Below are 27,606 nucleotides of genomic sequence, written 5' to 3'. Positions count from 1 at the left end.
GTACTGTTTTCTGCACTGTAGCATCTCACAATAAGATATACCTTATTGTGAGATGCTACATACGTTGCCACATTTGCCTCATCTAGTATAAGACTAATGTTCAAAGCCGTAAGAGAAACAGAAGACAAACAGCTCAAATATTAGAAAAAAATGGTGAATTCCAAATTATTGGTATATCCGTCCTTCTGAAGTTGAAACACAATCTTTGGAGTAATCGTGCAAAAATAATTCTAAAACATATATCACGCCATCTTATTGCCTCCACTAACGCTAAACTAACAGGTTTAATTCAATTTACCCAAAGGTATATATATTGATAGTAACGGTGGTATATACAAGTAACTACAGATCCAACAACTATCTACAAACTACTACTACATATTAAAATTTAATTAAATATATTTAATTTAAGATGGAATTCAATTTTAATTTTCGGAATAGATATGTATTTTTAAAAATATAACTAATTTCATAAACAATACTTTTTTATGGCTTATGTAGACTATGAAATATATACGTTTTCCGTTTCTAACTCCGCATAGCCGATAAATATTTCCTGGTGTATTCGTTTCTATAATAACATTCCGCAGATGCTTTTAATTTTTCTAATTAATACATTTAAATACAATATAAACGAATGTAGTGAAATGACCCAAATGTAAGAGCACGTAAATCTAAACCGAAAATCGCCTGTGAAAATCCGGACAAGCACCACTGAATTTTTGAGTGCTTAATTGGACCGTGTTGTGCAGAAAAGTTCAAAGCCACAAAAACACTTATAAAAGTTATTAAGATTCAAAAAAGAACACCATTTTTATAGTGACAGTTAACCCTATTCAATTAATATTATAAATATAAAGTTGTACATATTATTTAAAAGACATTTACTTGAATAACTTTCTCAATATTTTATTGTTTTGTAAATACATATTATTTTATTTTTATGAGATAATCTTCATAACACCCGTAGTAACGTAATAGTCTAGGAACTACCAGTTGTTAAAAATATTTAACAAAAATAATTTCTTTTCTAAATTTTTAACACTAAGCAATGGATATTGATGCGGTTTTTACAATTCTGTGGGTAAACTTTCCGGCTCGATATTCGTTTTTTAATTCATACAGATTTTATTTCGTAATAGAAGAATGGTCATGTAATGAATGTGCTTAAATGTGTTTTTAAGATGTTAGCAATTCTATCTAAATTTAAGAGATACGTTCGAATAATTTGTATATATGCTTAAAATAAATAATGTTTATAGAAAATTAAACGTCACATATTCACATTTCATAGATAAGTTCCAGTAAAAATATTTCAATAGTTCAAAACTTTTTTGTATCCTGCATTTAACTTAATTCAATTAATAATACTAGCCTATTAGAATAGCTACTATCTGTTATATATATTTTTTCAATGATATTAAAGCTAAATGGTTGTCTGTGGTATCTTAAAAGAATTTGAAGCACTGACTCAACTGTCATAAGCAATATTTGTCAAAGTCGCATTCATAAGAAATGTCAAGTTGTCAAATAATCATTAATGAATGTCTCATTTGGTAGGGACATCGATAACATTTTAGCAAAATGGTTCAAGGAGATCATCCTCCAGACGATAATGTATTTAGATCTTTTATAAATGCTGTATATAATACTATAGATGCTCCTGTAACATGGATGCGAGGTAGGAATCATGTACTCGACGCTCCGAACTGTTATGTAAGTACGGTCCTAATATAATTGTTGTGCTACAGAAAAGGTCGTGGAACCGAACCAGAAGAAGTATCCGTGGTATCACAAGCAGTATCGCCGTGTACCGACCATCGATCAATGTTATACCGATGATGTGCTTTGCGACTATGAAGCCAATTTGCAGTTTAAACGTGATAGGTTAGTTTTTCCCTTGTTTACTAAATCATTTATCTTTTAACAAGTAATTTTTAGCGATCAATAATATTAAATTTCAAGGTTTTTTTTTAAATAAAGTGAAGATAGATAATAAATTAATCAATATTACCTATATCCTTACTGTTCTTCACTGTTTCAGCCTCGAACCTATCTCTTGATGTCAATCCCTCTTTTGAGTGCTCTGTTTAATAGTTTTACTTGCTGTGTAATGAAGTATCTCGTAATTTTTTATACAATTGAAGCTATTAAGAATAATTTTAACCATATTTTAAAGATCTTATGAGATTTCACATGAGCCAAAGTCAAGTTAGGTTTTGATTAATAATAACTGTATTTTTACAGAGCTGTTGATTCTGAGATCTTGAACATTCTGCGTATGCGTTTTGAGGATTGCATGATGTATGAAACACCAGAACATTTGACTGTCTGCAAGCCCTTATGGGAAAGATACAAAGCTGCGGAAGAAGCTTGGTTCATCAAATGTGAGTTTATTTGTTCAATTCATGTACATTACACTATTTTTTGACATTAACGAACAACAGTTATAAAGTTCCCCAGTTATAAAAATCATCTAGGAAATTTATTTTATACATTCATGTTACAGATGGTGACCTTGGAGCTTATGCTGATGCTAAGAAAGCGTACATGAAACAAAAACATCGTATGATTTGGGAGAGACGTAATGGTCCCCTTTCTGATCAGACGAAGTGAATACAGTAAAAAAATGTTAATATATAAGTAGATAACATTAAATGCCCTTGCAATAAAAATTTTAGTAAATAATTTGCTCCTATTTTTACCCTTAATTTTTATTATTTTGAAAATATTTATATTATCTATGATTGTACTCTGTAAATAATTTGCAAATTTTTTTCCTCAAGGCTTTTTCTATGTAAAATAAATTTTTGATTAAAAAATCGTGTGAAATAGTTTGTCATAAAATTAAAGATTAATTAAATTTGTTTTATCACTGGCAAAATCCATATTATTTAGATGTGTGGATGTTGGATAAGTTATAAATTTGTCTGCATCCAAAAATATTAATTTAAACAAACAACACAAGGTTTTTTTTTTTAATTATTATATCGTTGTAATAACTAAAGCATATAATACAATATTAATTTAACAAACTGCATTATTGATTGAGACCAAATGGCTACCTTATGAAGCTACAGATCCTATTACCATTAGTTTTACTTTCAAGAAATTGTCAGTTACTGTCTTCAATAATCAATCTTTGGCATCAATAGTCAATCAAACCTGTAAAACGGTATTTTTCTTTCTGTAGTTATTGTTGGTGCCTCTGAATTATATCATCTGTGCAGACAGTGGTTTAAATGCTAACATAACTTTTAGAAATCAATTTACTGAATAAAAAAATATATCAAAAAATAACATTTATTTTCCAACACTACATTCATTTCATGCAATTATGACGAGATACAATTTCCATACATACACCGATTCACTAGTTGGAAACTAACAAGAAATTAAAGATCACAGAACGACGAAGACGTAGAAAATAACACTAACATCTTCACTTACTGTACTTGAAAACCTTATTCTACCTTACCCTTATAAATTTAAAACTTTGTTATTGGTCACGAAAGTAAAAACAACATTGGATTAATTAAAAGTATCTAACTTATCTGCTACAGTCTCATGAAATTCAATTCACATAAAGGGTGTTGTGACGATCGAATTCCATTTAAAATAAGAATAAATTTCAATATATAGTCACAAAGATAAAATTACTTAAATAGAATTTGCAGCAGAAATACATTATAAGTTTTGTCTTAATCATAATATAGATAATATAATTATTGGACAGGTGGTTTCATTTAGTGTTTCGTTTGAAATGCAGACTGGCAGTGTTACAATAAATATAATTGCATTAAATAAATATACTCGAAAACATATGCAAGGGCCTGCTTACATAAGGCTGATGTAAATAACTATTAATTTTATAATCATTAACATATTTTAAAGCATCAATGTCGCGGTTCCACATTAATTCTACTATACAAAGATTCGAGTAACGATAACCTTGTAAATAAATGTGCTTATTGATTTTTGTACCAATCAATAAGATATGTACATAATATACATAAAAATTATTTTCGTATGCTTCTTTTAATTTTTTTTTAAGTGATATATTTATTGGTACGTAAATATCACAATTAATTTGATAGCTAAATAAATGATTGCACATTTACTTACACTAACATTATTTGTATCTCTTAGTTGATAAAAAAACAACTTATAATCCTTAATAATATACTTATTCATTTTTTACAGTTTTTGATTCTAGTCATATAACACTACTTAAAATAAACAACGGCAATCATTTGAAACAAATTTTTAGATTGACCGTTATTAAAAAATAATATTTAAATTATCCTAAAAATATGATCCAAATTCTTATAAAAATATATGTACTTAAGCTATTAATGTGGAACGACGGATTGTACTGTAAAATGTCCAAAATAAAAACCATCATTGCACTTCAGGCACAAGCATATTCTTACAAAGCAATATCACTCACTATACAATACTTTTATAAAACATTTGAACATCTATAATTGACTCTTACATTGTAAGTTTGATGGGTAATTGTAAGAATTCTTTGAAATAAAGTCTATAAATTTTATTGCAATATATAATATTCTACATACAAATAATAAAAATGTTGTCTTCTTAAATTATAAATTCGATAGTGACATTTTGACGATTCTATTTATTAATTACACAACATGGATTTAAACTAAGTCATATAAAGCCAAATTAAAGTATAATTATGTTATGTACTCGTACAATCATTGGAGATCAAATATCAAAGGATAAAATTCTAAAAAATTAACATTTTTAAACATTATTATTGTACTTTGAAGAGCATTCGAAAAATGTTATAAGCGCTACTATATATGACCGAATTAACATTTATTAGGCTCCGGCGGGCTGCATGATATGTAAGAGAGCTATACCAACAGAAATAACACGAGACAAATATATTGCGAATGCCTATAAATAGGGTTTAGAATCCTGTATAATTCATCGCTTATAAAAATTTTATTTTTAAATATTGCAGATAATTTATTTCAAGACTTTCTAGATGTCAGATACATACATACTAATACTGACTTGTTGCGTTCTATACATTACAATCTAGTGAAACAGATTCTTAAATTAAATATTACACATGTTAAATGTCAAATGATAAAACAAAGATTGGATAGAATTTAGGATAAATTCGTAAATTTTAGCCAACCTCGGGTAAATACAAAGAAATTATAAATTTAAATGTATCATTGCAGAGCTATTCGAATCATTAAGCGCCATTTTTTTTTTTTACAAGCTAGAACTAACTTAATTTGCACATTACTTGCACTTGATAACATTTTACGAACGCGAGAAGATTTTCTTAACCTAAATAAACACACAAAAATATACGCCATCTAAAACATTATTGTTATAGACATCACATTTATTAGGACTCTTATTTTAGTCTGGAGATAAAATTCGTTGCGGCTCTGTGTTGACAGCTTTGGATCAGAACACATGCATTTTTATTATACTATGATATTGTTTTGGAATGCTTCGTAGGTGGGAACATTTTACGCTGCATCAAATTGAGCGGCCAAACGTGTGCGACCTGATGAAGAAATCGGTTCATAAATTAAGTATCTACATTGAAATATTTATCTCACAAATTCAATTGAAGTCGGCTACAGCAGCTAATTTCAAAGTCTAGCCAATTGCATTAGATGGACTTGTGTTTGCGCAAACACAAGTACACTTTCAAGTAAATTTTATAAAAAAAAATGTTAATAGCACTCCTAAGTTTATATGAGTTGTATCGCAAGGATCATATTCTAAATGAAAAAATCTATGAACACATATTAATGAATGAGTCGATTTATTAAATAGTTATATATAAAGGAAAGCCGAACATTATATATAAATATTAAAATGATTAGTGATAACTTACGTTTATTATCTTGGCTCAGCAATGCCGTAGGAGCTGGCAGAGCACTCGCGGGCGGCGAACACCAAATATTTGTATTAGGTGATTCGAACACGCGTGAACCCTAAAAACAATCACCAAAATGTAATGATATTACTCAGTTAGGTCTACAATTGAACAACTGTATGTAGGCCATTAAGCGAACGAATATTTTTTTATTTCATGAAAGGGTTTTTATTTTTTGAATATAAAATCGAAGTTATATGTTCATTTCAAACTAATAAATACTATTTTTTTTTTATTATAAATTATTTACTTACTTTATGATTACTGTATTTTCTAGTATAATTTTAATTTAGTGATAAGATTCTTACCTTCTGTCCTGGCGGTGTGTCATACACAGAATAATCTTCCACTGCGCATCGAACAGGAGCCAAGTCACGTCGTTGCGGTAGAGTGACTCCCGCAGCAAGTTTCCATAACCCTTCGCCATCAGTTTCGATAAACACAGCGCGGTGCTGGCGAAGGAAGCTTACTGCGGCTTCTAAATCTGAGGACATCGTATTTGAATTACAAAATAATCGATTTTCCTGACAATATTTAAGGCACTTCAAAGATATAATTTGACACATATTTAAATAATGCATCTATGTGAAAATAGTATTTAATTTTATTTTAATAACAAGTTTTCTACAGTATTAAACATTCAATAATATTTGCCAGTATTTTTTTAGAAAAGTTATATAGCGTAATTTTGCTTACCCAACTCTGCATTAAGGAAGGACAGGCCATAACGTTTCGAATACTCGATGACGATTTCCATGACAGGAAGCGGACCCGAGCGATCGGATAGGATTTGTGCAATTCGCCACACGGTACGCCAAGTCGCAGTCAAGCAAACTTGACGTTCGCATATTTCTAAAACACCGGATGCAGTAAGGCTGTTCAAGTCCGGGTCGGCGCCGCACAGGCTACGGAAAGCGGTGACGAAGTATTCCTCTGTCGAACCGCGAGCCACGCTACGGTCTGCGGACAGCACGGCACAGGCGGCAAGCGCCGAGCTCACCCAACGCGACGTATCCTCCGCGAGCTGCACGATCCCCCCTTCCACGAAACCCCCCGCAGCATACACGAGCGCTTCGATCGACGACTTGTCTAGGATGTCCGGCTGCGGAGGCGCTCCAAACTGCGACGCGTAACGCGCCGGCAGCGCCGTCAGCGCTACGGGAACCAAGGCCCGCAGCCTCTGAGTCATCACGGCTCGAGCCGCTCTCGTAGCCAGGCACACGCTACGTTCGCCCGAGGGCTCGCAGTATACGGTCACCGCTTCCGGAATTAACTCGAATAACTCCACGAGTTTAACGCAACCGTAGTGAGCGACACGGAGCTGCCGACCGAAATGTGCGTGATACGCTGGCACGAAACGGGAGAATTCCATTCTCAAATTGGGCGTATAGCATAGCAGTTCGACGGCTTGTACTGCGAATTGGACGGTGCGTGCTCGCTCTTCGGGGGTTGGGGTTCGACGAGGCAGTGATACGGTCCCGTCGGGGCCGATGACAACGCTCTGTGGGGCTACTCTTTCCATGAGCTCCTCGATAGTGCAGACTCCATAGTCAACGGTTGAGAAAGGCCGACCTATAGTAGCTTGATACAATTCGGGAATGTCATGAAGCATGATCGTTCGACCCGGTTGAGCCTTTAGTACTTTCAGAAGATCCGACGTCCAACGTCTTCCCTGCGCTGCCGCGGAAATCGTTATCACACGGTATGATCCAGATCCCAAAACCTGTAAGTGTATAATTACAATTTTATAGTGAATCTACTCAAGCTTAGACCAAAAGTTCTTATATATATATATTAGAGCTAACCACGATAGTGTTGCCAAGAGCCGATAGTAAATCTGGGAGTTTTGTGAATCCATAGTCAGCGACACGGCACTGACGGCCAAAATGATGGTGAAATGCGGGTATGAGTCTGCAAAAGCGAAAAAATTAAAATAACGTACAATATCATTGAATATTATCTATTAATATGAAAAACCCTAATGCAGACGACAATACGTAAATTATTTACCAATAACGTGAACCTTCGTATGTATACAAGCATATATGCAAGCGTATATAATGATATTCACACGTACTTGCTGAACGGAATGGAACAACGCGGAGCAGTACGGAGGAGATCAATGAGTTCCCTCTCGAACAGAGCCAGCATGGGTTCAAGCGCCGGTGCAGTGCGAGGCCGATCACGTTCACCGCTGGAGCGAGATGTCTCACCTGCACGAAGAATTAAGCAATTAAATGTGGTCAATATGTAAGACGATCAAAAGCAAGATAATTTAATTTCGGAAGATTCTAAGAATCACATGGAATTATTTTTAGTTAAAATTCAGACTAGACTCCGATTTTAATTACTCACTCAGATAACTTAGCGAAGGCGGCGAATCAGCCCGGGCGATACGCCAAGTGAGATGGCGTGATGGACTATCCTTAACTTCCAGATTAGGGATGCTCCGGAGAAGCAACTCTAAAGCAACACCACGTCGAGCGTCTGCCACTAGTGGGGGGAATACGGCCTCATAGCATTCCACGAAACTGTAAAGAGCAATATATATAATTAATCACAGTGGAACGTTAATTTTAATTACAAATCATCACTAACAAGCACATTCAAGTTTATTTACCTAAGTAACGGCAATATTCCTCCGTGATTCTCCAGTATAATTTGGGTATTCTTTGCCAAAACTGCTATCTCCATAAAGACCGGCTGCAAAATACGACTTCCGTCTTCGTGACCGGTATTCATGAGAGCATGTATGTGACATTTCCAGGGCGCCTCCTCGGTCTCCGAGTTCGACACGGGCGTGTGGTCGACGAGCTGCACCATGCGACCGAACCCCTCGTGGATGACGACCGTGTCCTTCACCTTGGCGATGTCGGACGTGGTCAGAGCGCAGCAATGCCGACTGGCGTAGGCGTCGCGCAGGCGCAGCAGCGGCAGCGTGTAGTTCTTCTGGTCGAGCAGGATGGCCCGCAGGCGGATCCGGAGCACGTCTAGGTTGGGCGCGGGCGAGGGCCTGCCCAGCGACAGCTCGAGGCGGCGGCCCGCCCACTGGTTGTCGAGGCGGCGCTTGTGCACGCGCGCTATGGCCAGCCGCGCGTCCCACTCCGAGCGCAGCACCACCGTCGCCAGCGGGCCCTCGCCCGCCGCCCAGATGGACACCCGGACCACGGGCACGTACTGGTTGAACAGCTTCATTAGCATTTCCTGTGAAAACAAAATGAGATTTTAATATAATTACATTGAATATCAACATTTAAAAAAGTCCCTTATCTTAGTAAAAATATCATTAATGTTTAATGATTTTTGGAGAATCATTTATAACTATATACCTACTATGTTTGACAACAATGAACAAAAAAATATATCCATTATTTAAATAAATCTGTTTGGATAACATAGTCAAATGTACCTGTAACACGATCGGTTCGTATGGCGGCAGGTTGGAGACTGTGAGCTCGGCGGTGGACTCCAGCTCGGCCTCGCTATGCTCGCTGAAGCTGGCGGACGAGTTCCACGGGGACACGGCCCGCCGGCTGTCGTCGCCGCTGTTGCTGGACGAGCAGCCTGACCGGTCTAGGTTCACAGTACCTGGTTTTGTTATGAAGACATCACGTTATATACATTATTTAATTTACTTAATTTAAAATAATGGGCTATCAAATGACAAGTGCTCACTACCGCCTATACATTATAAATTCGAAATTTAAAAAATATTCAACGTCCCTAATACCGTCAAGTTCCAAACAATTAAAAAATGCGAACTATTATGCTTCTTGATATTGTAATTTACCGAATCCAATCAATACAAAGTAGGGCCGTTCGTCGGAAGTATAACTGATCCGTACCCAGACGATTGCCAGTAAAATCGCATAATGTCATATCGCCGTTGCATTAAGAATTCAATAAAATCGCTTTCATATAATTTCTGTACAACAAAGTGACATTAAATAATGTGATACTACATCATCTACCCATCCACCGATAAACCAAAGATCGTTACGGGGTAACACCGAGTGTACGTGCAAGATAATACGTATGGCGCCGTGTCTGACCGTGCGTGCCGCGGATCTTGCGCGGGCGGGGCGCGGGCGGCGGGCAGAAGTCGAGCGGCGGTGGCGTCGCAGCCGGCAGCTGCTGCAGCGCTAGCGCCCACTCGCTCGACACGCAGCGAGACCTCTCCGGTGGAGCGGTTGATAAATGCTAATATACATAACAAATTTTAAAAATAATTTTAGTTACATAGATGAATTTAATTGCAATTTACTCTCGACAAAAACCATACACGGGTCCGTTTAAGTGAAATGGGTACCAAATCCTAGTCGATACTTTTAAATGCTTATTTTTAATTTGATTGTATTTTTAAATATTTTTCCGTTAAATTAACGTTAAAATATTAACTCGAATTATAAATGATAATAATAAAATGAACATGGGTTTGTGACATCAACGTCTCTGCTCTTTTATGAAAATAAGATCCATAGTATTTCCGAAAAATAGCTCTAATGAAACCGGTGAATAATAATGATAAAATAGTCGCAAAATCAAGGACAGCTGTATAATCTCGTAACTGACCTGTGCTACTGGCTGCACAAATTGCGGTTGCGCTCTCGGCTGCACGGGTGCAGTGCTATACCCCTCGTCGCTCGAATAAGTCGGCTGGAATGCACTCCGCGCATATCGGGTGCTTATCTTTCGTCCGAATACATCCTCGCCATCCATACGTTTTAAAGCTCTAGAAAATAATTATACATACATTATTAAACAATTATGACTGTATCACTAAATAAAAAAAACTACAATTCTATAAACAATAACGTTTCAAAGGTGATAAAACTTAATTAATAAGAAAAAAAAAATTGAAATAATGTAACCGAAATTCAACATCCATTAACAGTTTTTATATTTCGATAAAACTTGCCAACTAACTACGTAGGATATAATTCGCCTATGGGCCCAACCTGATATTCTTAACCTAGCGATAGACAGCTAAAGAGTATAAAATTTGTATATACCAATACGCGAATATAATTTCATAGACGTAAAGTTCATTATACACTTAATTAATATTAATATACTTCTTACTTTCTTAATGTTTCAATATTTATGTAGTAGATGAATAATAAAATGCCTTTTAAGTAGGAAGTTCTTAGACTAACGGATTAGACTTATCTACTATGTACACGGTTCAGTGACCACTAAAGAGCCTTCAGCTTTAGTTCAGCGGGCTGTAACTATCAATTCGTTCACGACAAAAAAATAAAAAAATAGTTGCGGTCCGTTGATTACATTGAACAAAATACTTGTTGAAATATAAAAATAAATAACCATTTTTATTTCGATGATTGGACGTTTTATCAATTTACTCGATCAACTGTATACCAATCAATTACTGCATGATATTACACATTTATATCTTCCAAATTCAAAATGTTAACGTTTCAATAATTTAGAAATACTTAAACAAAATAAAAAACAACATCGCGTTAATACAATTTATTTGTAACAAAGTAACAAAACATAAACTGAAACTTCATTATCAACCGATAAACTAACGAAGGGTAACGGAACATTACATCAAAATCAAAATATTTTGAAGCTGTCTAGTACATACGTACAAGATAGTGTGTAGGAACTTCTTTCATAGTATAGAATGTAGTCGATATCATATCCGATACTGATGTATAGAAATAAGAGATACTAGCTTGTAAAAATCAGGTTTTTGGAGACCGCAGTTTATATGATTTTTTTGCTCCGCGCGGAAGCTGTCTTCCGTGTCAGCTGCCAGCTGTTAGCTAGGTGCAGGCAATTCATCCCACGCGGTAAAGTTACAACCGTTTTTTTTACTAAATCTTTAAGTTTCGAGTCTTCTCTTATATAAAACGTTCATACCACTGGCTATTTGGAGACACAGTGACAGAATAAAGTAAGACTTACAAAAACGTCACTATTCTCTCTTAGACAAACTGACCTACACGAATATCTGACACCAGAATATTTCTTTATTTTTATGTAATTTAAGTTCTCTGAATAATATGCATATTTTTGTTATAGTTCAAAGTGCATCGGGTAGGATGATATAAATAAAATAATTATTATTATTCACAGTTGATATTTTTCTGTAAGGAATGTTAGAAACGTGAACAAATTAAATGTGAATCCACACAGTAGGGATACATTATAATTGATGGTAGAGTACGTGTCATTTGATGTGGAGTAACGGCATGTTTATGTCCAACCGCTGGCCACGGGCCTCCTCTCCTCTTCAGAAGGTTTGACGCTTAACTCACCACGCTACTCCAATGCGGGTTAGTCGATACACATGTGGCACGATCTTAAGTTATTTGACACAAATTTAACACATGCACAAACACAAACAGATTTCTGCTTGTCAGATTTGAATGAGCAAACTTCAGTTAAGATAACTGAAAACATTGTTCACAGTTCGTAATATTTTATACAGTAGTCATAGATTGTATACGAGATTCATGATTTATGTTTTGGTTCATAAACATAAAGTATATGTAAACATAAAGATAGAAGACAAATCAGAGTAGCAGACTCGAGAACTTTTTTTTTTATTACGTGTCATTTGAAAGTGCAACGACTGTAGTATCTCCATCGTGTGACGCGATTAACGTGTTTTCTAGTGGATAGCATGAATCATAAAATGTAACTATTACATTTGCGTCACGTATAAATCTACAAAAAGGTGTTTTTTTAGCGCGTCTTCTGATATAAACATCGTTGTTTATCTCAAGATACGGTTTGAACGATAAATATTAATATAATCTATTAATAGAAATCTCTATAAATATACACATAGAAATAAACATTAGATTGAAAGTAGAATTAAATCTATACTAATATGATAAATTCGCAATTAACCTGGCCTGTGTGTCTGTTGCTTTCACACGGCTAAACCAATAAACCGAATATTATGAAATTTGATATAATGCAAGCTTGAACTCCAAGTAAGGATAGATTAGATTTAGATTAAAATATTGTACGTTTAATGTATGTACGCACTAATCACAGTTAGTACTGTCGGGATTTCTATTCCATTTTCACAAATAGTCATATTCACGCGAAAGACTTGTGTGTGTTGGTGTGACTAGGGCTTATCTAGATAATTTAGGTACCCACTCAAAAAAATATCAAACTATAAATGTCCTACTGCTGGTCCTGCATTATTTTTAAGAATGGTTTGGAGCTTATTTCGTTTCTTTGCTACAATGACGAAAGGTCTATCATAGAAGATTTTCATCCGAAACAGGTAAGTATCCTCGCAAAGTTTTCCTTCATTGCCGAGCACGAAATGAATTATATACACTAATTATTTACATGAATCATTGGACACTTGTCCCGATCCGAACTAGCAATCTTTGGTTAAGATTCACATGTTCTAACTATTGCTTCATTTCGACTCCATCTATCGATGTACTTTCATCATTTACGAATATTTTGCGCAAATTAGCTAACGGTTTAGGTTATTTGTCAATTATTCGCCATAATTACTCTCAAAATTCTCAAATGTACTATAAGGTTAAAAAAGAACTATGTACCTACTACGCTGGTAGTAGGTACATAGTTCTACTTAAACGATTCTTAAGAAACTTTTGCGAATAAACATACTAAAGCTTTAGTGATACCTGTGTGCAGGGGCGGGGCGCTTTTGATATATATATTATTTAATAATATTTAATCGAGTTATGTTAAGCACGAAAAAATTTATTCCTTTATAGCTGATAAAAATCTGAAGTACTGGTTAAAATACCTTCCACAAGTTTGTCGAAGCTATTTTACGAATTACGAAAACGATAATCGTTGTGACATTGTTTAGGTCCGCTGATCTTCGTTCGAAGAAGAAGCCAACGATTAATCTACAAAGTTTTCTATCCTTTATACACATTACAAAATATATCACTATGCCATTTGCATTAATAAATCTTATTAAAAAGAACAGAAACAGACTCCATTGCGATATAACAATAGTATAGTCAACACCTTAATTTAAATTTAATAATATTTTTATAGGCACTACGTTGTTTGGTCATTGCATTAAGGACTGCATTTAGAATAGATTTATGAAAAAAAAAAACCAAAGATTTTTGGTTGTTATGTTCATCTATATCTACTGCTATATACAGAGAGCACAAAGACACTAATTTTTAAATGATTTCGTTGCATCGTTTTAAAGCGTGGATTTGATATTTTATAACGTTACAAATTTCGAAAATATAAATCAAACGGCTTACCCCGTGAGTAGCATCTTATGCTTGTTTTATGGCGACTTCATTAAATGCTTTCAAAGCTACACAATAAATACTTAAAATTCTATTTTTAAATAATATAAATATTTAAAAAAAACCTTTATTAATGTGTTCTTGCTTGTGCCTTGCGTTGCAATGGCCGATATAATTTCAATTTCATTCATGTATTAAATAAATACATTTATGTGGGTAAATATAAAATACGTTATTAACGGAATATAATGCAACGTCTATACTTTCGAAATCTCAATTATGCTTTATATTACATACAATGACATTTTTGGTTTGCTTTTTCTAATTTGTTTGATTATATTAATTTCAATAATATAATATGCTTTAAAGCTTGTTTATTTATTATTATAATAATTTAAGCTAACATTATAGATGTGAAATCATCTGCTGATGAGATGGCCCAGTGGTTAGACCTCGTGCATCTTAACCGATGATTTCGTGTTCAAGCCCAGGCAAGCACCACTGAATTTTCATGTGCTTAATTTGTGTTTATAATTCATCTCGTGCTCGGCGGTGAAGGAAAACATCGTGAATGCATGTGTCTAATTTCAACGAAATTCTGCCACATGTGTATCCTGTATATATGTGTATATGTGTAAACCTTCTCCTCAAAGGGAGAGGAGGCCTTAGCCCCAGCAGTGGGAAATTTACAGGCTGTTGATATACCTCGCATCTATTGATCATCCGAAAGGCGCGATCATCCAAATTAATTAATTAATTTTTAATAAAAAAAAATGCAAATATAATCAAATATATTTATTTACTGTGTTTACTCTTCGTCGTCTCACACACAGAAAAAAAATCGCACTCACTCATACTAAGGCAAACCGATGTGAACTTAACGCTTTGAGACTTGAGTGAATAGAATAAAGTGGTTGAAATGTAAATTGAATTCTGGGCTCACGCGAATAACATACGCGGTCACAGTACGTGTAATAAATTCGTGATCGACTACGGCTGCGTACAGTACGGTTTAACACGGATAGAACTACGGTTTTACCTTATGATTATTTCTTAAGCTAATTTTAAAATGAAATAAGTACAAACCGAGCGATCGTACCAATCGAATCTTACCGCATAGCTTTAACTCTCATTTCTTTACTCAAATATCATGCGACATCTCAGTATAGTGTTGATTCAAATCACAAATTAAAAGCTTTTTTTTTTTGTTGTATAGAAATAAATGTATATAATTAAGCTTAAAAGATGACTATTTAGATAAATATTGATCTTTAAAACAACCAAAAGTTACTTTTTACTCAGTCACGTTTTTTATTCCTACAAAATAAATTGCAGGCAGATTGTGTTTTAAAATTTAAAGGATGTATTGTAATTTTAAACTTCGTTCGAAATCAAATTTCAATTTAGGTAAACATTTCGAACGCAAAAGGTCGAGTTTCGAAATAAACGGGGAAAGGCAAACATTAACGATTTTCTATTTTTAGCGGACCATCAGATTGTTCTAGTTTTGTACTTACGTTAAGTTTATTAGAACATTTCTCAGCTCTTACAAGTAAAATATAAAATAAAAATTTAACATTTGCGATTTGTTTCCTATTATATGCAATCAAATTCCAACGAGTATGTGAACGCCGCATTATCAGATAACTCAGAAGTTTCAACTACCCTCAAATCATCGTTTCAAAGTCAGCTGATCGATTCAACTAAAGTTCACTGACCTCGTTCTGTATGTAAGAAAGCGACACGTAATTGAAAATTAAGGTATCGTTATTTTGTACTTGATTCATATTTTTATATTTTATTAGTTATATTTATTTAAAATTACGATTAAATATGTTTTGAATGAGCCGTATTATTATTATATTGTTTCTGTGAATTAAATAATAAAAATTTTAAAGAAGTACATGTTAAAAATATGTAATAGTATTATAATATTACATCACGTTTTGATCAACTTGCTTATATGTATTTTTGTTTATATGTTTTGAAAACATTTTTAATCATTTTTATTACAGCTTACAAAAGATATTTTTGAAATCGACTCCATTATTATATTCTCTATTATTTATTAAAGGATACTATAATAATACACGAATATATAAAAAAAAAACATACGAGTATAAAAATTTTATAACGTTACAATAATGTACGAGCAAGCAATATGACACGTATTTGCTACATATGTTTATGAAGCGAATATTTCTCACCGGAGACCTTGATCTCGAATACACGCATATATGACATCTACGCAAACGTTGACAGGAAATTTTCCTGCGCAAATGAAAACCGTACCAAGCGAGGTTAATACGCTTTTATAATAAAATAAGATTGATCCCACTAATAACATAAATTATGAGAGTTATAATAAGGGTAGGTGTACGGGGAATTAGGAGACTCGATGTGAGTGATCACCACCAGCTAGACAATGGCGCCGTAAGTAATACTAACCATTCCTTACACTGCCAATGCGGCACCAACATTGGCAACTAATATGTGATCCCTTGGTTCATGTTTGTTATGTTTGGGTGTTTGTTACTCAATCACGCAAAAAGGGTTGGGCCGATTTGGATGAAACTCGGAATAGAGACAACTTATTTCCTAACACAGGTTATTTTAAACTTTAGGACTGGTTATACACGCAGACGAAAGCTAGTATTTTTATGTATTACATATAATGTTCATTCCTTTTTCTTATGGCATCGGTAGGCGGGCGGTCAGATATCACCTGATGGCAAGTTGTCACCACTGCTATAGACATTGGGGCCTTTGATATTGGTAGATGGAAGAGCAAATGCACAACCAACCTTGGAAACTAAGATGTTATGTCCTTTATGCTGGCTCGCTCACCTTTCAAACCGGAACACAATAATACAAAGTATTACTGTTGGGCGGTAGAATATATTATGAGTTAGCAGTACCTACCCAGACGTACCTTAAAATAGCAATTTTAACTAACGTTTACGATATACATATTATCTCTTACTAACCCAAAAATCGTCCTTTTAAATATCAAGTAAACGTGAGCCACAATCGGTTGTAAAGTCAAATCCACTGAGAAGAAAAAATCTAAATAATTCGGATTTTTTTACAGTTAATAAATTTAATACGCTACTTACAAAGTTAGAAACATTAATTCAACGATATTTTTATCCACTCAGTTATAATGTAAGAACAATAAACAAACCTTTATTTGTTTCATTACATTATTAATAAGTAGTTGATAGTATAATGGATTTTGTACATAATATTATTAGCATATATATAATAATAGTTGTCGGCCGCGGTTTCACTCGCATTTTAGGGGGACGTCATATATTAGGCAAAATAGGAGTTTCAAGCTTAAGCATAAGAAGTTTCATCAAATTCGGTTCAGTCGTTAGGTCGTGAAAGAGCAACAGACGGACAGAGTTATTTTTCCTTTATCAAAGTACGATTTTTTGTTGAGAATCAATGTTGTAAGGTATATTTTACATTATCAATATTATTTTTAATAACAGTTTTAAATTCGACAAAATAAAGAATGTCCCGTTAAAGCGATTTCAAGCGTATGACGAAAGATTCAAATTCGCGTTGTCCTCCTTTATGAATCTTGGCTCACTTTCACTATATAACTTTACACTATTCGAATAAATGTTTCTGTGGCTTGGTGCTAATAGGGCCAATATTAATAAACCTTACGTCTATTAATCAGAATAGAAACAGTGAACAGTATTGGTCGTTTTATATAATACATAAGGCATTTTGAAAAATAAATATATACATATATTTAAATGATTTGTTTATATGTAGACAATGTAGTTTTATATGTTTTCGTTTAGAAATACAGAATCCTCACAAGTTTCCTAAAAGATTGCGATAGAAATTTATTTCTGTCGTAAATTGCTGCTATTCAAAAAACGTTAGGAAAAAAACATTACGATAACATTTTTCGCAATTCGTTTTTGTTTTTTAATAATTTAGACATTAATTCGCACGTTTCATTCTCGATTTATTTTTATAAGAATAAAAAAAATAGAAAAACATTGGTACGTTTTTTTATAAAAAGTTATAATTTCTTTTTATTTCAACCAAAAGAACAGTTTACTTTCCGTTGTTCATATTACTGGAATCTGTGTTGCTTTTTGCGTGTATTATAATTTATGGGAAATTTCGGAAGCAGAACAAAAATTAATGAAAAAAATTTTATGGTGTTTTATAGACATAGTTATATGTGCCGAATAAGTACTTATTTTGATAAAAAAATCACGATCATTGACGATTTGTTTTCACTTACATTATTATTCAAAAATACTCTCACCACTTGCTACTTATATTTATTTAAAATGAAAATAAAAAATATATAATTAACTTCATTGTGAAATACCATCCATTACTTTTACACGATTAACATTTTTATTATTAATAATATAATATCAACTCACCTCGAAGCATGATCAGGTGTAGGAAACTTGAGCATAGCCGTAGACGCAGTGACACGGAGAACCTTCCCCCCACAATTGTCGGCCAGCCTTCGGAGACGCCTCGACACCCGCTCCGGCGGCTGGTCCATCGGTAAATTCGCCACTTCCATTTCACATGTCGGCTCTTCTTCTTCTGTTTGACTCACCTATTATAATAATAACTTTTCCATAGTCACACAATAGTATACCAGTTATTATGAAGAAAATTCAAATACCATAAAAAATAATTCCTTATTACATACATAATTTGTTTATACTTTAAGTTAAATTATATTGCAAAAAATTAAAAAAAAAACTTTTTAAACGAAATGACATCTCAACATTAGAACCTAATCTATAAAGTCGGTCAAATACATAATATTTAAACATATTTGTTATAACATCTATTGACAACTATAAAAATACAAATTTCCTAAATATACATATAAGTACTACATACAAGCAACAATTGCAAAACTAATAAATGCACACAAAACATCTTCACTATAAGATAATATAAGATTTATTATAAAAACACCTCCCAAACATAAGTAAGGAAAAAAAATAGCAATGTATTCATGACAATACCATTTTTTTGCAAATATACTAATATAATTGCAATTATATTTAATGAGTTATTTGAAATACTTAAGTGTTTGCAAATATTAAATAAAAGTAAATAGCCTTTGAAGTAATGTTCACTTTTATAATATAGGTTAATTATTATGTTGACATTTTATCATTTAGCTTTATTTGTCATGATCTTATAATGAGGTTAGATGGGATCTATTATTTTTAACAAAGTAGGTAAAAGAAAAGAGATTGTATTCATTATCTTTAAATTACTCAATACTTATAGAACTTGAGTACATACTTGAATATTCTAATTAAAAACAATATTTTAGTACCTTAGGGTTCCTTGGCAGGTGTGCGGTCAGATCATTGTAACAATAATGAGAAGAGGCACAAGCGATTAAGGCGGATGAGGTGTTCTGTTTATGAACCAATATCACTTCCATATTTTTCCTAAACAACAACAGACAATATTAGTTTATATGTTTATAGAATTTTTAATAAAAGATACAACACTTATAATACCATGTAAAATACGAACCTATGCCTAAAATCACACAAATCTGCTGCAAAATTTATATCCCCCGAGATCAATAATAAAGCAGCGGGAGCTGAATGTAACTCCCCGAATCTCCTCATACATTGCCTCAACTTTTCATCGGCAGCATTCTTTTGTGTCCCACAAACATGAATTAAACTAACCTAATGAATGAAAAAAGAAAGATTTTTTTACACTAGAAGAGAAACATTTAAATTATTTACAATACAATAATAAAAATCTATTCATTTTATTATAAAAAAATTAGGTGTTTTGAACCTTTTAGTCTATGGAACATGAAATATAACAAAAAAAAAAAAAAAAATTAGGGCAATGAACCAAATTATAAGCCAAAAATTTGAATTTTAAGAAGATAAACTATTTTTTAACCAATTCATACAAACATACCTAATGGAAATATTTATTTTTCAATAAATATACTTACACAAAACAAAACAAATAATTGTTATTACATTTAAAACCATAAACATTTACAACACTGTCCACTATGTAAACATATCATGTTCTATTTATGTGTTGTCCTTCCATGGTAATGCTGTGATAAGGTATACTGAATGTAAGTAAGTTTAGTGAGCCAATGTTATTGTGTTCAAAAGATTCTATAAATGGCAGCACTGTGTAAAATAGCTATATCAATGTAATGTTGCATACAGTCATAAGGTGGCCTACTTGCTTATCTTTCATCGATTATAATGTAAAAAAAAAATAAAAAAACATATAAACAATCATTAGAAAAATAAAAAAAAATATTTACTTGAGCATCATTAAGTTCTTGTAGTCGATTTGGAGATTCCTTTCTCACATCACACACCACAACAAAGTCTGCTTCACGTCGCCCTGTAAGAAATTTAGCTCGAATTGCGGCAACCACATCAATTGCAGAACAGCCCCGAGGCACCTAAGATAATATTTGAATACAATAATTTAATAATAAAATAAATTAATAAACTATGTTACAATTTTATTATATTATTTACCTGACAATTTTCAATGTCCCAGAATATTCCAACTGGCACAGAAACAGCTGTTCGCTGTTTATGATGTCGAAAACGTGATCGAACTCTCGCTCTCTCTACTGGAAAAACTCCGTCTTCTCTTAAGCTACCATTCATTTCGTCAGACGATTCATCTTCAATATCTAATAACAACATGATACACTTTTATCACATACAAGTATATACAACACAAAAACAGAGAGTGGATTGGTGGCCGATATAATCGTTTTTAAATCGATGCACCACATACGATACATATGTTCGTTGCATAATAATACTGACCTGTAATCCACAAACGAGGTGGTAATGGTATTTTCATTGCAGGGCTCGACACATTACTAGCTAGACCTTGAACAGAATGACTTCTCGTTTCCATGAGATTTCTCTCCGTACCCTTGATTAAGCTCATTGTACTCGTCGAAGTAATATCTTACCACAAAATTTATTATTATTCATAGATGTGAACAAAGCCTCAACCAAAAGTAGGCTATTTGAGCCCTAAATAACAACACGTAAACGAAACACGAAAAATAATATAAATACTTAAAATACTACATAAGGTGCTTAAATCGTAAGGATTTGCGTCTAATAAAACAACTATATACAAAATGTAAAAACAAATTTACACTTCGCTACGCCATTTCCACTTTCCACAGACTATATCATTACAAAACACACGGTCAATCAACCAGCGACAACCAAAATCCATACTTACCATACTTTAAAATATTTTAGTCCTTAACATTTCGGAAAAATATTTTAAAATTAACACATTAGTACCTACAAAATAGAACAATAATTTTCAAAACTCTTTCATTAAACAAAATTTAAAAACTTTACAATCCTATCCTTATAATATAGTACCTTCCAGTCGTAAATAAGTGGCCTTTGCTGCGTGTGAGGAGAAGATGTTAAATATATAACAGATGCAAACAAAATAGCATGACACTCACCATTTAGAGAAAAAAGAAATACTCATTTTTATAATAATTTACAACAGTATACAATAAAGTTGATAACATAATTATAAATTAGGCACATGTGCTTTACTAGAATTTAGGTTCTTTAAAACACAAAACAGTTGTAATAAAAAAAAAAATACGCGAGAATATTGATATTCGAACTATTCGTCGAGTTGGGATGCGGACTGTGAGATAATTAAATAACGCAGTATGAAACGAAAAAAAGTAGATGGCAAAAAATACACGTTTTTAGTACGATTTTTATTTATATAATGTCATGTCCGCTGTAGGGTTACACATTATTAATTTACATGTTTGGTACCAACACATATGTAAAAGTAATTATTCTTATATTCTATCATAATCGTTGTCGATGAATATTTTTTGACACTTGTCAATTCTATTGCTGTCACTTATAGTGATATTGCATTTACAAGAATTTAACACAGCACTGAGAATTAACTTTGTTATTCTACTAGTCATATTAAAATACAAAAGTAATAACTATTCAGTAAGTATATTTTTTACTATAAACATTGAAGTAATAATGAACAATACTTCTATTTGTCTTTAATTTATTAACTACGGTGTTTTTTAGAAAGCAACATGACTACAAACGGCGATATAGGGAGCTTGGATGCTAGCGGTAAAATAGTAAAAATGGAAGTAAGTTGTATCAAGAGACTTTATTAAGTAATTTTGAAGTATATAGAACAATATTAATTTACACCATTTACTTTTAGGTGGATTATAGCGCCACTTGTGATGAAAAAATACCCCTATGGAAATCATGGGCCTGTAGTGGCAGAGTTCAAGAAGCTATTGATCAGTTGCTTGCTCTTGAAAAACAAACGAGAACGGTAAGCATACTTCGGAATTAACGTAAAAAAAACCATAAACTACGAGAGTAAGTCTGTGTGTCCCATTGTAACTGTTACGGTAATATTTACTGTAGAAAATTTCTAATTAACAAGGGGTTCTGGTTTTTAATACTTTTAGAATAGCATTCTTCTACTCATCAGCTATAGAATGTATTTTTTAAATTAATTGTATAGGGTGCAGATATGGCTTCTACTGCAAGAATCTTGGTAACCATTGTCCAAATCTGCTATGAGGCCAAAAACTGGTCTTCTCTCAATGATCACGTAGTTCTCCTGTCAAAAAGAAGGTAATATATTTATAATAACATATAACTAAATCTGTAAAGCATTTTGATTATACTATTTACAAATATTTTAATTTATTATAGGTCTCAACTAAAACAGGCAGTAGTTAAAATGGTGCAGGAATGTTGTACCTATGTAGATAAAACACCAGACAAAGAAACAAAAATAAAGCTTATAGAGACACTGAGAACTATAACCGAAGGTAAAATCTATGTAGAGGTTGAAAGAGCTAGACTCACTCATATTCTTGCTAAAATAAGAGAAGAAGAAGATAATGTTACCGAAGCTGCTAAGATCATCCAGGAACTGCAAGTGGAGACTTATGGGTCTATGGATAAGAGAGAAAAAGTTGAACTGATTCTAGAACAAATGAGATTGTGTCTAGCCATCAAAGATTATGTTCGGACTCAGATTATATCTAAGAAGATAAATACTAAGTTCTTTGAAGAAGATAATACTCTAGTAAGTAGAATTACAATTAGTTTCTATTTTCTAACTGTATTTATGTGGCAGAAATAAAAAGTGTATTTGTTTAATAATAGACATATTTTTGCCTGTTTGCTATGTGATTATATATATATATATATATATATATATATATGTATGTAATGGAGGTAAATGAAGACCTTGTTATCAGATTTATAATTTGATGGTTGAGACATTGTATCAACCTTAAATAATATTTTACTCTTTTAAAATTGTTTATTCTCTTTTTAAATTTTTGATAATTCATTTATTTTCCTAATGATGCCTGTCAACCTGTGACCGACGCTAATCCTGTTGCCGCCGCTCCATCTACTTGAGTCTAGCGTACTAAAGACAATATTTATAATATTCTTTTAAGTGTCAGATAAAGCAATAGATGGCATCTGCTATATATATTTATATTATTAATATAAATATTTACCACACTATAATATATTTCAATGGCAGAAGTAAGAAAATCAAACTTTAGATTTACATAGTCCATATGATATGCTAATAGCTCCGTTATATTGTGCACTACAAGCAGTTCTTGATTCATTACACTTAAATTTTATAGTTTTGATAACTACTTCGACAACATTCAAAATGCTATTTATTACTGATAGACAATTTTAGTTATCCACCAATTTTTAACATTCCTTAATGGTAGGAACCATCGGATTTGATGCCATCTTCCAATTTGTCATTAATCGGATTCCAGAAATTACAAACATGGAGATCCTCCAAAGGATGTAGAATTTATTCATAATAATTATAATTCAATTCTTTGTGTTATTGATTATAGTTGTAAAAGGACACATAGACAAAGATCACTTGTTTTTCAGGAACTGAAAGAAAAGTTCTATAGAATAATGATAGCAGTGGATCAACATAATGGACAGTATTTATCAGTTTGTCGTCACTTCCGTGCCCTGGGACAGTCTGGTGGATCCGATGCACTCATTGGCAGTGTTGTATTTCTCATATTAGCTCCATATGATAATGAACAGGCTGATCTTACACACAGACTTAACGAGGATAAAGACTTGGATAAACTACCTGAATACAAGTAAGATAATATCTTAATTATTAAAAATAAACATTCTTAAATGTAAAAATATATACTTGTTTTAGATACAACAAAAATATGAAATTCATATTAACTACATGTGTCAATCTTATCAAATGAATACAATTGAATTTGTGTTATATGAAAGTCACAGAATTGATAAAAAAATCATATTGACAGATTACTTTTCAAGTGATCATAATACAGTTTGCCCAAATGGTTGTTATGGTTGATACTCTGATCCCTCAATAATTGAGCTATTGGAGCAAGAATATTTTTTCTAATTTGCCTTTCAGTCCCATTTTTTATATTGACATATCACAGAAGATATTATAGTACACAAATGAGTCCAAATATATATACTCTCATAGTCTGATGGGATGGCAATTCAACATGACTGCTTAGATACAAGGCCAACTACTGTACATGTTTTCTGAGCAATGTTTCTCTGTCAACTTCCTAACTCTGGGTTGCAGACAATTCTTTTTTATCCCTTTTCTGCCATTCAGCTACAAGATAATTAGATTTTGACAGTTTGTAATATGATACTTTTTACAGGCAACTCTTAGGTCTGTTCATCAATCCCGAGATAATAAGATGGAGTACTCTCTGCTCAACATATGAGAAGATGTTGAGAATAACACCATACTTTAACTCCACCGATGAGAAAGGACAAGAACGTTGGAATGACTTGAAGAACAGGGTTGTAGAACATGTAAGTAACCAATAACTTTGAACACAATTTGTTTTAGATTACTTTATTAATGTACATAATATGTATGATATGATGACGTAAATAAAGCGTCATATCTATTGATAAATTGAATACAATTAAAGAATGTAAGCTCAAATTTAAGATCCTTTAAAATCCAGAGTGCACCTGGTGGTTTCGTGTTTAAAAAAAAACAACCATTATAATTTTTTCATAGACATGCTGTTTGCTGTATCATATTATTAACAATTGTTATATCAAAATATGTTATTTTAATGTGACTGCATTACAATGTATTTTGTCCCTGATGACTTAACAATGTTTATTTAAACCTTGAACATTGTGAAGTAAGCTGCCATTCTAACACGAAATTCTTAGATTTGCATCGAACAATTAATGATGTTTGGAGCTTTATAGCTAATGCTACTCAAATAAGAATGGGATCTTGTCAGATTTCATGAATATTTTAAATAGATTTTTTTTTTTGAACTTTTTCACGTGTTTCCATATCTCATATGCAGGGCTAGTTATCTTAACCTATGATAGAATCGTCAAATTAAAAAATGTTTTTTTTTAAACTAATTTCAAAATATAATATGATTATATAAAATGTTTGTCAACAGAATATCCGTATAATGTCAATGTACTACACTCGCATCACGCTGCAGCGGATGAGCGAGCTGCTCGGTCTGAGCGTGACGGAGACGGAGGAGGCGTTGAGTCAGCTCGTCGTGAGCGGGGTGGTGCGCGCCAAGATAGACCGGCCCGCGGGCGTCGTTCACTTCAGGTATTCTAACATTTCCCATCAAACAGCACATGACCATTTGGGTTCTAAAAGCTGTTAGTTGCAGCGTTAATATAATTACTGTGTAAATAAATGCTTTCTTAAATGGCGGAATGTGGATTCTGACAAAAGAATGGATTCCTTCCGTCGAGCTTGATTAACCATGTCCAGGGAATGTTCATTTAGGATGATTTTTTCAATATTTGGGTCTTTTGGAGTGCCTACTTCTGAATGAATAATCCTGCCCTGCAAAACATCAAAACATCATAACTAAATTCGTATCAATTGAGAGCCTGGTGACTTAATGTATAGGTACCACCTTTTTAGGCACCAGTCTCCCCAAACATATGATAATGTGTAAAACCTACCTGATAAGATTTACTTAGTTCTGCACTGTTACTGGAGAACTAAACAAAATTCAAAGTTATCTTATGATTTGAACATAGATGTAGTGAACGGATTTACCTAGTTTTGTCATATGCATAATGGAGTAGATAAATAAATCACTTATTTGAGCTGAATTCGTATTAATTGTTCATAATAAAAACAATTGATAGTGAAAATCATAATATAAAATGCTTATTCGTTGCTGTATGAATGTTGCACGCAAGCCAGATCTGGCTCGGTGACTAGAGAGCCAATCTCCTCGATTTCATAGGTTAGATAAAACAACCTTAAAAATTGGTGTATTGTTATAAAGAGGACATTATAATTGATTTTAAAAATTATATTGAAACCTAATTTGATGATTGGTAACAAAAAAAATACGTCAGCTTCACGGGATGCTCGTTAGAAATGATAACATAAACTAATCGCTGCCGTAGCGTAAGAGAAAGGAAAGCCAGACAGACTGGCGCCGTAACGCGTTACGTAACGAAGCGGTTTACCCTCCCATAAAAAGTTATCCCTTTAAAAAACCTCAGCGACACTCGTTGCACTTCAGAGGATTATAAATATTTTACACTATCTTACAAAATTGTCTTCATATTTTTAAAACTCATAAAATGTTGTTTTATCAAAAAAAAAACAGTCATGTTAATATACTGCTATGTAAAAAGATATGTATTTATGCTTTAAATAATATCCATATTATTTTCAGATTGAACATGGATGCCTCTGACCGATTGAACGAATGGTCCAGTAACCTGAACACTCTGATGCAACTCGTCAATAAAACAACACATCTGATCAACAAAGAAGAGTGCGTTCACAAGCATTTGTTAGCTACAGCAGAATAGACCTAAATACTTAATATATACATACATCTTATACTAAGTTTTTTTTTGATTTCAAACATGTTACAGAATAATTTTCATTTGATATGTTCAAAATTGGTATTAAAATAAATACGAATTAAACTAATTTTGTAATTTTATTTTCAATTTATATTAAAAGTGTAATTATGTATCTGTATCGCAGTAAAATTTTTTTATATAAATTATAATTGGTAACGTTGTTACGTGAACGTGTATTTTTAGCCCGTTCACGCATCTGAACTTTATTTCGAAATATTTTGACAAAGTTCCATCTCATTATCGTACTTAAAAATTTAATACATTAGCACGTTCATACTCGAAACAGAACTAAAGCTATAAATAATGATTCATAGTCAAAAATATGTCCAAACATGTTTTTGACGTCGACTTGACTCACTCAATATTTCACAGCCGTGTGGATGACTTGGATGCCTTTACTATAATCGTT

The 27,606-nt window shown here is 32.9% G+C and overlaps 3 protein-coding genes across 3 annotated transcripts; 2 read left to right on the top strand and 1 right to left on the bottom strand.

Annotated features, from left to right (window-relative positions):
• The first annotated feature begins 1,453 nt into the window (after positions 1–1,453).
• LOC113395146 (NADH dehydrogenase [ubiquinone] 1 beta subcomplex subunit 10) lies at positions 1,454–2,675 on the top strand. Its single transcript, XM_026632703.2, has 4 exons — positions 1,454–1,681; positions 1,752–1,887; positions 2,248–2,387; positions 2,510–2,675. The coding sequence occupies exons 1-4, from the start codon at positions 1,585–1,587 to the stop codon at positions 2,614–2,616; spliced, it is 480 nt and encodes a 159-aa protein (XP_026488488.1). The 5' UTR covers positions 1,454–1,584; the 3' UTR covers positions 2,617–2,675.
• Positions 2,676–3,289: 614 nt separating this feature from the next.
• On the bottom strand, positions 3,290–21,428 carry LOC113395144 (meiosis regulator and mRNA stability factor 1). The gene is made up of 17 exons (XM_026632701.2): positions 21,027–21,428; positions 20,727–20,887; positions 20,504–20,647; positions 19,732–19,892; positions 19,526–19,643; positions 18,600–18,784; positions 10,508–10,667; positions 9,988–10,135; positions 9,345–9,523; positions 8,556–9,139; positions 8,291–8,466; positions 8,013–8,148; positions 7,741–7,846; positions 6,632–7,658; positions 6,244–6,419; positions 5,894–5,993; positions 3,290–5,557 (listed from the first exon to the last, which is right to left on the bottom strand). Exons 1-17 carry the CDS (start codon positions 21,151–21,153, stop codon positions 5,520–5,522), a joined length of 3,726 nt encoding a protein of 1,241 aa, XP_026488486.2. The 5' UTR covers positions 21,154–21,428; the 3' UTR covers positions 3,290–5,519.
• Positions 21,429–22,086: 658 nt separating this feature from the next.
• On the top strand, positions 22,087–27,262 carry LOC113395145 (26S proteasome non-ATPase regulatory subunit 12). Its single transcript, XM_026632702.2, has 9 exons — positions 22,087–22,217; positions 22,305–22,372; positions 22,450–22,566; positions 22,762–22,874; positions 22,956–23,334; positions 24,183–24,406; positions 24,965–25,121; positions 25,742–25,905; positions 27,002–27,262. Exons 2-9 carry the CDS (start codon positions 22,313–22,315, stop codon positions 27,138–27,140), a joined length of 1,353 nt encoding a protein of 450 aa, XP_026488487.1. The 5' UTR covers positions 22,087–22,217; positions 22,305–22,312; the 3' UTR covers positions 27,141–27,262.
• Positions 27,263–27,606: the final 344 nt, after the last annotated feature.

Source organism: Vanessa tameamea, chromosome 9, assembly GCF_037043105.1.
Source record: "Vanessa tameamea isolate UH-Manoa-2023 chromosome 9, ilVanTame1 primary haplotype, whole genome shotgun sequence".
Classification (NCBI taxonomy): Eukaryota; Metazoa; Arthropoda; class Insecta; order Lepidoptera; family Nymphalidae; genus Vanessa; species Vanessa tameamea.
This window is presented reverse-complemented; position numbering and strand designations above follow the sequence as displayed.

Bases quoted from the DNA above. Each gene is read 5' to 3' on its own strand.
- LOC113395146 (XM_026632703.2), top strand. From the start codon at position 1,585: ATGGTTCAAGGAGATCATCCTCCAGACGATAATGTATTTAGATCTTTT. The intron at 1,682-1,751 runs GTAGGAATCATG...GTTGTGCTACAG, and splicing joins TCCTGTAACATGGATGCGAG to AAAAGGTCGTGGAACCGAAC. The intron at 2,388-2,509 runs GTGAGTTTATTT...TTCATGTTACAG, and splicing joins AGAAGCTTGGTTCATCAAAT to ATGGTGACCTTGGAGCTTAT.
- LOC113395144 (XM_026632701.2), bottom strand. From the start codon at position 21,153: ATGAGCTTAATCAAGGGTACGGAGAGAAATCTCATGGAAACGAGAAGT. The intron at 9,140-9,344 runs GTACATTTGACT...TTGTTTTCACAG, and splicing joins ACGAACCGATCGTGTTACAG to GAAATGCTAATGAAGCTGTT. The intron at 7,659-7,740 runs GTTAGCTCTAAT...ATACACTTACAG, and splicing joins CTCTTGGCAACACTATCGTG to GTTTTGGGATCTGGATCATA.
- LOC113395145 (XM_026632702.2), top strand. From the start codon at position 22,313: ATGACTACAAACGGCGATATAGGGAGCTTGGATGCTAGCGGTAAAATA. The intron at 23,335-24,182 runs GTAAGTAGAATT...CTTGTTTTTCAG, and splicing joins TTGAAGAAGATAATACTCTA to GAACTGAAAGAAAAGTTCTA. The intron at 25,122-25,741 runs GTAAGTAACCAA...GTTTGTCAACAG, and splicing joins AGAACAGGGTTGTAGAACAT to AATATCCGTATAATGTCAAT.